Source organism: Ailuropoda melanoleuca, chromosome 1 (genome assembly GCF_002007445.2).
Source record: "Ailuropoda melanoleuca isolate Jingjing chromosome 1, ASM200744v2, whole genome shotgun sequence".
Classification (NCBI taxonomy): domain Eukaryota; kingdom Metazoa; phylum Chordata; class Mammalia; order Carnivora; family Ursidae; genus Ailuropoda; species Ailuropoda melanoleuca.
Window position 1 is genome coordinate 8,512,755 of NC_048218.1, and position 12,700 is coordinate 8,525,454.

General features: G+C 46.5%; 1 protein-coding gene across 4 annotated transcripts in view; it reads right to left on the reverse strand.

Moving 5' to 3' along the window:
- Window positions 1–12,700, reverse strand: part of DOP1B (DOP1 leucine zipper like protein B) — a 104,270-nt gene that overhangs the window by 65,847 nt on the left and 25,723 nt on the right. For all 4 annotated transcript variants that reach the window (XR_004623904.1, XM_011222101.3, XM_019797303.2 and 1 more), the window contains exons 3-4: window positions 5,475–5,656; window positions 4,905–5,075 (exon numbers count right to left, since the gene is read on the reverse strand). Coding sequence is in view for 3 of the 4 variants with exons in the window: in XM_011222101.3 (XP_011220403.2) it covers window positions 4,905–5,075; window positions 5,475–5,656 (353 nt within the window). In the remaining variant the exon portion in view is untranslated. The remainder of the gene's footprint in view (window positions 1–4,904; window positions 5,076–5,474; window positions 5,657–12,700) is intronic.

Genomic DNA, 12,700 nt, shown 5'->3' on the forward strand with positions numbered 1-12,700 from the left:
CATAAAACAGCAGAGGCAAATTCCCACAAGAGGCTTTCACTGAATGAGCAAACGGACTCAAAACCCAAGAAAATTCCATCCTTCACGTCTCCTGTTTGCAAAGAAGACACACAAACATCACAGAAGGAGTAGCCCAGTGTGATGCAGTGGGCTACCCAGGTTCCTGGAGTCAGGCCGCTGTCGTCCAAATCCTGTGTCTGCTTCCTGGCAGTGGTCCCTAAGACGAGTTTAATGTCTGTGCACGTTAGCTGTCAGCTGTGAGATACAGAGGAGCGATGGAGATGTTCTGAGCAGGACCGGAGAGTCTCGTGTAGAACTTCGCATGGGTGAACAGAGCCGTCGCCCGGGCCCCACCGCCTTCCATGACCACCGGGTCTGCGCTGTTTGCTGACACGTCCTTAGCATCCGGATGACTGTCAGACATGCAGCTGGCACTCAAAATCAGTGTGAAATGAATGCCACTCTTTCCCTTTTATTACATCTCAAATCGTCTTCAGCTTACTTTCCAGGTATACAAAGACTTTTCATAAAAAAATTATCTACTATCTTCTTTTTTTAAAAGATTTATTTATTTATTTTAGAGAGAGTGAGAGAGCATGTGAGTGGGGGAGGGGCAGAGGGAGAGAGAATCTCAGGCAGACTCCCCACTGACGTGGAGCCCAATGCAGGGCTCGATCTCACGACCCTGAGATCATGACCTGAGCCAAAACCAAGAGTCAGACGCTTAATCGACTGAGCTATCCAGGTGCCCCTACTACCTTTTTATATTAACAGTGGATTTTGTTCTCTTTAAGGCTAGTCTGAAACTTTTTAACTCATAAAATATTTGAATTTTACTGTCCAAATGATGCACAGTATCATATTCACAGAAAAAACAAAACTGAAGAGGCATGAGTAACAGCCAAATGTTTAGGAGAAGCACACACAAGGGTTTCGTGGCTAAAGATTCCAACTGATCTGCTATTGAGGCTCAGCAAACAAATATAGCTTATCTTGCCCAGCTTTGAAAACAGCGCAGCAAAGGCCCCAATTTGAGGCGGAAGCACGGTGCAGCAGGTGGGGCAGAGGGGGCACTGTCCCCTGGGCAGACAGGATGTCCCCGAGCTAGGCAGATTCCTACAGCAGGAGATTAAGCAAAAAAGCCCCCGGGAGCGCTCCCCTCTCTCCAGGATCCCTCTCAGGGGAAGACTGACGCTGAAATAAAACCCATCGCAAACACTGCAGCGCACACACTGATAGCACATCCCGCTTTGCTCCCAACAGTGTATTCCCAAAGTCAGTTCCACGGAACATTGGCCACAAGCTGTTCCACAGAAGGGTTCCACTGACAAGAAATCTGGGAAATGCCACCTCAGCTATCCCTTCTTCAATACTCAGAGTGCTCCGGCTAGTTTTATTAAAGAAATACAGCTTAAGTTTCATTTTATCCTAAAAAATTAATAGATATTAAAAACTTAAATGATGCCATGGTTCACAAAAGGGCAATTATGACAAGCCTTTGCTATGGAAAGCACAGTGAAGAGCAAGATTACTGGGTTAGGAGTCAAGTAACTCCCCACTAAATAAGAATTACTCCCATCAACTCAGATGTGAAGTTCCAAAATTAGCACACACAGTTTAGAGCCCAGGACACGAATCTTTTCTATTCAGAATCAACCAGCAACCTCCAAACCCCCCGTTTCCATCCCTCCCTGCCTCTCCCTGGCTGGCGTACTCATGCCTCCCGTGAACACCAGCTCACTCAGACGACACCAAAATGCTCTCCTCTATTCGACGGACAGCAAGTGACACAGACTGCTTGCCGTGAACCCCAAGCCTTTCCCAACTTTGGCCTTGTAGTCACTTGCCTAGTGGAGGGTCCTGGAAAGCCAAGCTGTCACAAGAGCAAAGAGCTTGGGGTGTGAGCATCTGAACGAGCACAACAGTGACAACAGCGTCCTGTACCACCATAAGTCGGGTCCATGCCCAGAGGGATAAAAAAATTTTAGAACCAGCAGAGCTCACTATGGTGCCTGGAATCAACCAAAAGAAAGGTCAATAAATATGTTTGTGGGCACCTGGGTGGCTCAGTCAGTTAAGCATCCGACTCTTGATTTCAGCTCAGCTCATGATCTCAGGGTCGGGACTGAGCCCTGTGTTGGGCTCTGTGTTCGGCAGGGAGTCTGCTTGAGATTCTCTCTCTCTGCCTCCCCCCCACCTTCCCTCCCCCTGCTCGAGCATGTGAGCGCGTGTGCGCGCGCTCTCTAATAAATCAATAAATCTTTAAAAATATATATATATTTCAACTATTTAAATTGGGCTCTCTCAGCCCTGACACGATGGACTTTAGGGCCAGATGAGCCTTCGTCGTGGGGACAGTCGTGTCCCTGCAGGACGTGTAGCGCTAGATGCCAGCAGCACCCTCTCTACCAGTGGTAACAGCCCGAAGAAGGATGCCAAATGTCCCCGGGGAATACAAATCAGCCCAGCTGAGAACCGCTGATTCACATTTTTGCTTGCTTACAGACCTCTGAGAATAGTCACCTTTCCCCCAAATTCTCAGAAGAGGAGTCTGGTACTTTCTCCCCACTACTCCTGCTTTCTCAGTGCAGCAAAACTCAGCTGTGAAGCGACTTCTTGCACACTTTAAAGAAGAAGATCTGGCCAGGAGTAGTTTGCAGGCACACAAGGGTTAGAAAGCCAGGGTGAAGCGTTAGTCCTAACACTGGCCAGAGTTTCCGTTCTTAGGGTTCACGGACAAGCACAAGCCAGGAACAGTCTGCGCCTCCAGGGAACTCGTGAGTCACCGGGCCTGCAGCGGCCCCAGCCTAACTCAGCCCTCTGCATTTGCTGCCAACGGGGACATGAGGACCCCCCTCGCCCCTCCCTTTCCTATCCTGCAGTGTTTGCTGGGGTGGCTGCCTCGGCTCCTGAGCACTTAGGGCAAGAAAGAGTTGCCGACTTCTCTCAAACTAACATGGATACAGGGACCAAAGACTCTGGTGCAGTCATCCCGATTACTGTGCCCATACACACCCACTCTAAGATTCTAGAACCCTCGCCAGCATCCACCTCGGAGAGCTGATAACGAATGGCTTTGGGGTACTGCAGACATGGCCTGGTTTTCTGTCACGGCTCCATGTACTCGGTGATTCATGCAGCTCTACTCAGCTCTTGGTTCGATGTCAAGGAATCACACCAAAAAAATCCATGTTGAGCAACTTTAGCAACCGTTCAAATGAACCCTCACTGATCAACTAAGAGAACTATTTACAATCTTCTGGTGTGATTCATTCTTACAAATTAAAAAAAACTGCAATACCTTTTGGGAACTGATGTGTTCCTCTATCAGATGATGGAAAAAACATCTATATACACACATACACGGATCTGTTTGGGAAACATGAATGGGCCAGAACTTGTAGAAAGAGCCTGGGACTAGAGGTCAAGACAGATCTGGTAGGGGTCCTCTCGCTGACTCTAACATGACCTTCCGCTCCCTCCCTCCACACACCTGCCAATCCTGCGTTCCGCCATAGGCGTAAAACAGCAACGGGACAGACTCTGCATCCTAAGAAGTGGGTCCCACCAACCCAACCCACTGCAAAGGCGGACTCTTCACTGGGAAGGAGGAAGCCACCACCTGATCTATGTGAAAGCTTGAAATGTTTGACGTGCAAATTTTTGGTTAGGTTTGTCAGATTCTACTACAAATGCTCATGACTTAAATGTACCCTTGGTCACTGGCCACAATCCCTCAAACCATTCTAATTATCTGGTTTCTCTGAGTCTACGGGAGCACTCCAAACAGACCTTGGATTGACTTCTTGATTCCACCCAGCCCCACCCCCGCCCCCGTCATTGCCAACGTTGACAAAGGCGGTGTGACTGGGGCCTCTGGAATGGGGGAAATGTGAGCAGTACGTGGTGCAGTCAAATGGAAACTTTTGCAAGCACAGAGGTTTCTAAACCTCCCAGTCAGGCTGCACAGGGGTTCTTAAGGCAGGTCCTATTAACAGAGGTTAATCAGCGATCACTCAGAACGGTTAATAGGTTGGGAGATAATTCCCCAGAGAAACAGGATACTGTGTATACCCAGTAGTCTGAAGGGATTTATGCTTCCTTCTGCTCCTAAGCATGACCAAAAAATAACCCCTGCGTGAACTTTCATGCCGTATAAGCTTTACACATTTCCCCAAGTGCTGCTGAAATTTGTCAAGCTGTTCTGCTTAGCATCGCCTTTGCGAGCCCCAGCCATCCATGAAGCATGGCTCTGTTTTGACTGAGAAGCAGCCTAGTGTAATGGGAAGAAGGAAAACTTTGGAATCTGACCTATGTGGCTTAGGACCCCAGCTCTGCCACTCGCTGAGTGGGGCTCTGGGAAACCTTCTCACTTTCTGACTCTCACCTGTAACTGGAGGCAGTTCCCAGGAGGACACAGTATCTGGTCAAGCAAAGACCNTGCTCCTAAGCATGACCAAAAAATAACCCCTGCGTGAACTTTCATGCGTATAAGCTTTACACATTTCCCCAAGTGCTGCTGAAATTTGTCAAGCTGTTCTGCTTAGCATCGCCTTTGCGAGCCCCAGCCATCCATGAAGCATGGCTCTGTTTTGACTGAGAAGCAGCCTAGTGTAATGGGAAGAAGGAAAACTTTGGAATCTGACCTATGTGGCTTAGGACCCCAGCTCTGCCACTCGCTGAGTGGGGCTCTGGGAAACCTTCTCACTTTCTGACTCTCACCTGTAACTGGAGGCAGTTCCCAGGAGGACACAGTATCTGGTCAAGCAAAGACCAGCACAGCAACGTCAAGCATCACCTCGACTTCTGCACCTTTCCCTGGGATGCAGACCTCTGTACCTCCTTCCCCGCTACTCCCAAAAGGCAGCACCACACGCAAGCACACCTGTCAGGATGAGACCCACCTGTCGTAGATCTCCGAGCCCTCCTCCAGGCCGGGCAGCAGGCCCACAATGAAGGCCTGGAGACTGGGCAGGAGCAGCTTCTGCAGCGGGAGAAAGTATTTCTCATACAGGCCGAGCAGCACGGGCCTCACCGACATGGCTGCATTCGCCAGAAGAGGAAACAACCCACAGCTTTGGGAAAGAAGAAAGGGAGACAAGGGATAAATGAGACACCGAATCCGAAGTTTGCAACAATCACCCAGCCAAAGGGAGTTTTCAAAAGCACCCAGCCGGCTGTTTTTACTGGGGCTGCAGACGTCTGCTTGCTTGTCACGGGACGGTCACAACGTACCGTTCAGCAAAGAGCAGGCATCTAGACAGTAGGTCCATCACGGTCCTACTTAGAACCCACTTAAAGAAAGGCCTGGGAGGATGCGCTTCACAGGCGAGCGCTGGTTGTCTCCTGCTGGCGTCTTTACGATGAATTGTTGCTCACCACTCCCTATTTTGTTTGTTATTTTCTCATTTTATGAACTGAACTATGGATTATTCAGGTAATAAGAATGTAACATGGTAGGGAAGCTACTATACCTGTATAGGAACAAATCCTTGGCCAGCCATTTGGTCCCCACAATTTTGAAGATAATCTCATAGGTTTCTAGGGCTTTTAGGTGCACACCGCTGGGCAAAGCAGGATGCAAGCACTGAGCTAACCTCTTGCTGATAACGAGCCGTCTTGGCAATAAGGAATACCTCAGGTTACTCTGCAGGGCCTGGAAAACAAGAAGGAAAACATGAGAAAGAAGGCAGCAACATTTACCAAGTAAAGCAAATCTGCCAGGGCCAGGAAGACACGAGCAGATGCAAAAGAAGACAGAGCATCTGCATGGGGAACACTGGGGGGTCATGAGCCAGGCTCTAGGGACACGCATATAAGCGAANAAAACATGAGAAAGAAGGCAGCAACATTTACCAAGTAAAGCAAATCTGCCAGGGCCAGGAAGACATGAGCAGATGCAAAAGGAAGACAGAGCATCTGCATGGGGAACACTGGGGGGTCATGAGCCAGGCTCTAGGGACACGCATATAAGCGAAGCGCTAGCAATCCTGGAGATGAGGCAGGCATCAGAATCAAGAGCAAGGGAGACCCTGTCACCATCAGACCAGCTCCTCAGCCACACATGGAAACCCGGGTACCGGTGAGGGCTCCAGTCCACACATGAAGCTAAGCAGAACACAGACTTCATCAGGGGATGTGACTCCCATCCCTAAGACAACCCTTGTCTGTGTGCTGGGGAAGCCCCTGGAATCCGCTCAGGGAGAAGAAGAAGTCTGACTGATACCCATCATTCTCCCAGCTCAGCTTCACGGCCAGGTGGCTCTGAGTGAGGGGTCACCCCAGAAGAAACGGGGGCGGGGGGACACCTCTAGGCCATGACTCCTGGCATCTTCAGCAGTTGGGTGATCCTGCTGGGTGGGAAGGACCCACGTCCCACAGGAGAAATGTTCTACCCTGCTGGGATGCAGCAACAGGAGTCCTGGGCCAGGCCTCTGCCAGCTGGACACAGGCCTTATCTGCGCTAAAGCCGCCGGGGTATGTGTGGTACATGAGAAACACGGTCAGGAGTGCGAGCAGATCAATGCCATTCTGCACGGCCTCAAGTGACCACAGGCAGAGTGCTGTGGCTGGGTGGCTCCTCCTGACTCAATCTTATAATACAAAGTGTCTTTATGGAACAATCCACAAATATTGGCTCAAAGCCTACAGGGTAGAGTCCATGCTTCTTAAAAAGCCACTCCAAGGCCTCCATAGCATGACTCCTGTCTGCTTTGCATCCCCCCTGCCCCCACCTCTTCATGCTTCAGCTTCAAACTTTGTAGCAATGCAGATCCATTTGTGATTCCTGCCTGTGCTCCCTGTCCCTCTGCCCACCCTCCTTCCCGTCCACCTAGCTAACTTTCGTCACATGAGATTTAGAGTCCCCTTTCCTGGAGGCAGAATGGTCCCCGCTCTGCCAGGGTGCCCCAACCTGCGTGTTTAGTTACTCCTGCCCTGGGCTCCATGTGCATATCCGTCACCGATTTACAACTGTCCTAATGATTGTCAGCTCCGGGCCTGAACTGGCGGAGAGAAACTTGAGGGCTGGATCTGTTGTCTTCCCCTCTCTGGTTTTCAGCACCCTGCACAGAGCCTAAAACAAAGCAGGCATTCTGGAAGAATGTCATAAGATGTGTGTGATGCCAACTGCATTCTATCTGTGTCTCCCAACTGCTGGCCCCTGGACCATATGGTCTTAAGGCCATGACAGCTTTCTTTTTATAAACAAAGAATATGATCCTGCCCCTAAAACATACACGGAGGTAAAGGGAAAGGAAGGAAAATAATATCTTTCATAGGAAGCCTGTAGTCTAACAAAACCCCCAAATTCAGTAAACCTGCACCTCAAAAAAAAACCCCATATAACCAGAGGTCATCAACAAAAATACCTTAAAACATATAAAAAAGTGTGATATTTTAAAACAAAGGGAAAGCCAACAAAGTAATTTTTTAATGATTTTATTTATTTATTGGGGGGGGAGAGAATATCAAGCAGACTCCATGCTGAGCACAAAGCCCAATGCGGGGCTCGATCTCATGAACCNCCCCATATAACCAGAGGTCATCAACAAAAATACCTTAAAACATATAAAAAAAGTGTGATATTTTAAAACAAAGGGAAAGCCAACAAAGTAAATTTTTAATGATTTTATTTATTTATTGGGGGGGGGAGAGAATATCAAGCAGACTCCATGCTGAGCACAAAGCCCAATGCGGGGCTCGATCTCATGAACCCTGAGATCATGACCTGAGCTGAAATCAAGAGTCAGACACTTAACCGACTGAGCCACCCAGGCACCCCCTAGCACTTGTTTTTTAAGTCACTACCCACTCTCATACTGCTCAGTGTACTCTAAGGACTTCTGCTGTTTGAAGTGGAAAAGAGGGGGCACACCCACTGTGGTGGTCACCTGGGACACACCAGCGTTCGCCTTCCCTGGGCTGTGCACATACAGAATCCCATTTCTCTACCCTTTTGAACCTGGGTGTGGCAGCATGACTGACTCTGGCCAGTGGGATGAGTGGAGTGATATGAGTCACGCAGGCACAGCCTTTAAAAACCAACTCAAAGCTTGTTGGGTTCTCTTTTCTTGACTCTAAGATCATGGACATGTGGGTTGAGCTGAAGCCCCTCCCAGCCTGGCTCCCTGAGAAATTACAGAGCAGAAACCACGTGCTGACCCGGTGAGGCAGAGCTCAACCATATAAAACTCACCGAGATTAGGGACTGTTTGTTACCATGGCATAACCCTCTCTATCCTGACTGATAAACCTCTTCCCACATAAACGCAATTACAAGGAACCACAACGATCCATTCCAAATGAATGAGGCTGCTTGCTACTTCTTTCTCATTTAAAGGTGTGACTTAATTTAATTTGAAAAAAGACATAGGAAAAGAAACATAACAAGAACTGAGGCTGCCACCGGTAACTGTGGAATGGATTATTCATTGTTTGCTGTCTGTGTTAATCCACACAAACATGGCATGTCTGAGAAAGGGGCTCAGTGCTGTTGAGGGAAAGGCAGAAAGATAAAGGAAGCTGTCAGACCTGAAAATTCAGCAAAAACAAAGGATATAAACAGATCGTACTTAGAAAAATGAGAAGCTGCTTGTCGTTCCTGGTAAGAAAAACGCAATTAAAACTACAAGAAAATACCCTTCTTTTCACCCATGAGGTTGTCAAGCTAGATCAAAGCACACAAGTTCAGAAGCAGAGCAGAGCCACCGAGAGATTGTGAGCCAAGTTAAGTTCCTCATCTAGGGTCAGGATGTGGCGAGACAGACCTTGAGAGCCTCTCCTTGGGGCGGTAAGGAGAGTCAACCCATCTGCATCATTTTCTTCACTAATCATGGGGCTAAAATTGTGCCTAGGTCAGAGCGATTGTGCTAACCCACTTTCCACAGAGCCTGGCACTTGACAACTGCTTCTACACTGAGGTTAGACAAACAAACAAGACTGAAATATTATAATACTGGTTTATTATGTGAGCTTGGGGGTGAGAGCCTGGCACTCCTATTCCACCATTTGCTAACAAGGCAAATTCTTTAAACTTTCTGGCTATCATTTCATCTATAAAAATGGAGATCATGGCACCTCACAGAGCTGCAAGCATCCAACGAGACACCCCATACAAAGAGTAGAGCAATGTAAGCAGCCAGCAAACACCTCTTATTATCATGACAAACTGAAAATGAAGCACAAGACTTCGAGATGGAGAGAAGATGCATTTTAAAACAATCCACCAAAACCCCCTCATTTACAGATAATGCCCTTTATTGTCCCCAAAGCAAACAAGGACACTAGTTAAGTGTGTCGATGAAGGGTGAGAAATATATCAAATCAGAAAAGCAAAGCTCAAACTGCTCTATGCTTGGAGATAAGTAAGATCCCTGCAGACCCAAACTATGATGAAAATCCCAAGAGACCCTGTAGCCAAGGAGGAAATCTGCACTGATGAGGTCGACTTCCTTTTAAGAAGACAGAGGACAAGATAAATAGTAATTAATATTTAGGATTAAAAGGGAAAATAAAGTATTTCCTAAGTGACATTTAAAGAAAATTTCTAAACAGACATTTTGCAAGTCTTTTTTTAAAAAAGATTTTATTTATTTATTTGACAGATAGTGAGAGAGAGAGTACAAGCAAGGGGAGCAGCAGGCAGAGGGAGAGGGAGAAGCAGGCTCCCTGCTGAGCAAGGAGCCCAAGGATCCATCCCAGAACCCTGGGATCATGACCCAAGCGGAAGGCAGACAGCTAGCCACCCAGGCGCCCCAACATTTTTCAAGTCTTAAAACTGAAGATTAGAATCACCATTTGAAAAATGCTTTGCAAGCAGTAGATTCAGAGCACTTCTGGAAACAAAGGATTTCCCTAAGAGAGCTCCTCCTCCCCCAGAGTGACAGACTTCATGCAGGAAATAAGGCTGTGAGCCTATCTAAAAACACTTTCTGTGAGAATGGAATGTTTTTCCATCTCTTTGTGTCTTCCTCAATTTCTTTTGTAAGTGTTTTGTAGTTTTTAGAGTACAGATCCTTTACTTCTTTGGTTAGCTTTATTCCTAGGTATCTTACGGTTTTTGGTACAATTGTAAATGGGATCGATTCCTTAATTTCTCTTTCTTCTGTTTCATTGTTAGTGTTCAGAAATGCAACTTATTTCTGTGCATTGATTTTTATATCCTGCCACGTTGCTGAATTCCTGTACGAGTTCTAGCAATTTGGGGGTGGAGCTTTTTGGGTTTTCTACATACAGTATGTCATCTGCGAAGAATGAGACTTTGACTTCTTTGCCAATTTGAATGCCTTTTCTTTTTGTTGTCTGATTGTTAAGGCTCGGACTTCTAGTACTATATTGAACAACTGTGGTGAGAGTGGGCATCCTTGTTGTGTTCCTGACCTTAGGGGAAAAGCTCTCAGTTTTTCCCCATTAAGAATTATATTCACTGTGGGCTTTTCATAGATGGCTTTTATGATATTGAGATATGTTAAAATATCTATGCTACCCAGAGCAATCTACACATTCAACGCAATCCCTATTAAAATACCATCAACTTTTTTCACAGAGCTGGGACAAATAATCCTAGAATTTGTATGGAACCAGAAAAGACCCCAAATCTCCAGGGGAATGTTGAAAAAGAAAACCAAAGCTGGGGGCATCACAATGCCAGACTTCAAGCTCTATTACAAAGTTGTAATCATCAAGACAGTATGGTACTGGCACAAAAACACACACAAACCAATGGGACAGAATAGAGAACCCAGAATGGACCCTCAACTCTAGGGTCAAGTAATCTTTGACGAATCAGGAAAAAACATCCAATGGAAAAAAGATAGTCTCTTCAATAAATGGTGCTGGGAAAACAGGACAGCCACATGTGAAAGAATGAAACTGGACCACTCTCTTACACCATACACAAGAACAGACTCAAAATGGATGAAAGACCTAAATGTGAGACAGGAACCCATCAAAATCCTAGAGAAGAACACAGGCAGCAGCCTCTTCCACCTCAGCCACAGCAGCTTCTTGCTAGACACGTCTCCAAAGGCAAGGGAAACAAAAGCAAAAATGAACTACTGGGATTTCATCAAGATAAAAAGCTTCTGCACAGCAAAGGAAACAGTCGACAAAACTAAAAGGCAACCTACAGAATGGAAAAAGATATTTGCAAATGACGTTGCAGATAAAGGGCTGGTATCCAAGATCTATAAAGAACTTATCAGACTCAACACCCAAAAAACAAATAATCCAGTCAAGAAATGGGCAGAAAGGGGCGCCTGGGTGGCACAGCGGTTAGGCGTCTGCCTTTGGCTCAGGGCGTGATCCCAGCGTTATGGGATCGAGTCCCACATCGGGCTCTTCTGCTATGAGCCTGCTTCTTCCTCTCCCACTTCCCCTGCTTGTGTTCCCTCTCTCNTTCCCCCCCGGCTTTCTTCTCTTTTCGAAAAAAAAAAAAAAAATTTTAAAAAAAAAAAAAAAAAAAAAAAAAGAAATGGGCAGAAAACAGGAACAGACATTTCTCCAAAGAAGACATACAAATGGCCAACAGACACATGAAAAAATACTCTATATCACCTGGCATCAGGAAAATACAAATCAAAACCACAATGAAATACCACCTCACACCAGTCAGAATGGCTAAAATTAACAAGGCAGGAAACAACAAATGTTGGCGAGGATGCGGAGAAAGGGGAACCCTCTTACACTGTTAGTGGGAATGCAAACTGGTGCAGCCACTCTCGAAAACAGTACAGAGGTTCCTCAAGACGTTAAAAATAGAGCTACCCTACGATCCAGCAATTGCACTACTAGGAATTTACCCTAAAGATACAGATGTAGTGAAAAGAAGGGGCAACTGTACCCCAATGTTCATAGCAGCAATGTCCACAGTAGCCAAACTGTGGAAGGAGCCGAGCTGCCCTTCAATAGATGAATGGATGAAGAAGATGTGGTCCATATATACGATGGAATATTACTCAGCCATCAGAAAGGATGAATACCTACCATTTGCATTGACATGGATGGAACTGGAGGGTATTATGCTAAGCAAACTCAGTTAATCAGAGAAAGACAATTATTATATGGTTTCATTCATTTGTGGAATATAAGAAACAGGAAGGAGGATCATAGGGGAAAGAAGGAAAAACTGAATGGGAAGTCATCAGAGAGGGAGAAAAACCATGAGAGACTCTTAACTCTAGGAAACGAACTGAGGGTTGCTGGAGGGGAGGTGGGTGTGTGTGGGGGTGGGGAACTGGGTAATGGGCATTAAGGAGGGCACATGATGTGAGGAGCACTAGGTGCTATATGCAACTGATGAATTATGGAACACTACATCTGAAACAAATGATGTACTATACGTTGGCTAAATGAATTAAAAAAAAAAACAAAAAAAACCCAAAGCNCAAAAAACAAAAAAAAAACAAAGCAAAACAAACCCTTCTGGGTGAGTAGTGCTATAGCACCTTGCAAACGTGCCCGAAGGGGAACATAAGCCAACTCTTGGTGCCATTAAGTAAACNAAACAAAAAAAACCCAAAGCAAAACAAACCCTTCTGGGTAAGTAGTGCTATAGCACCTTGCAAACGTGCCCGAAGGGGAACATAAGCCAACTCTTGGTGCCATTAAGTAAACAGTGGCCACCATGACGGTTCCTACTCTGGCTCCCCCAAATTCTCCCTCTACAAGACTTTTCCCTTAGTTTCGCTGAGGGCTAACG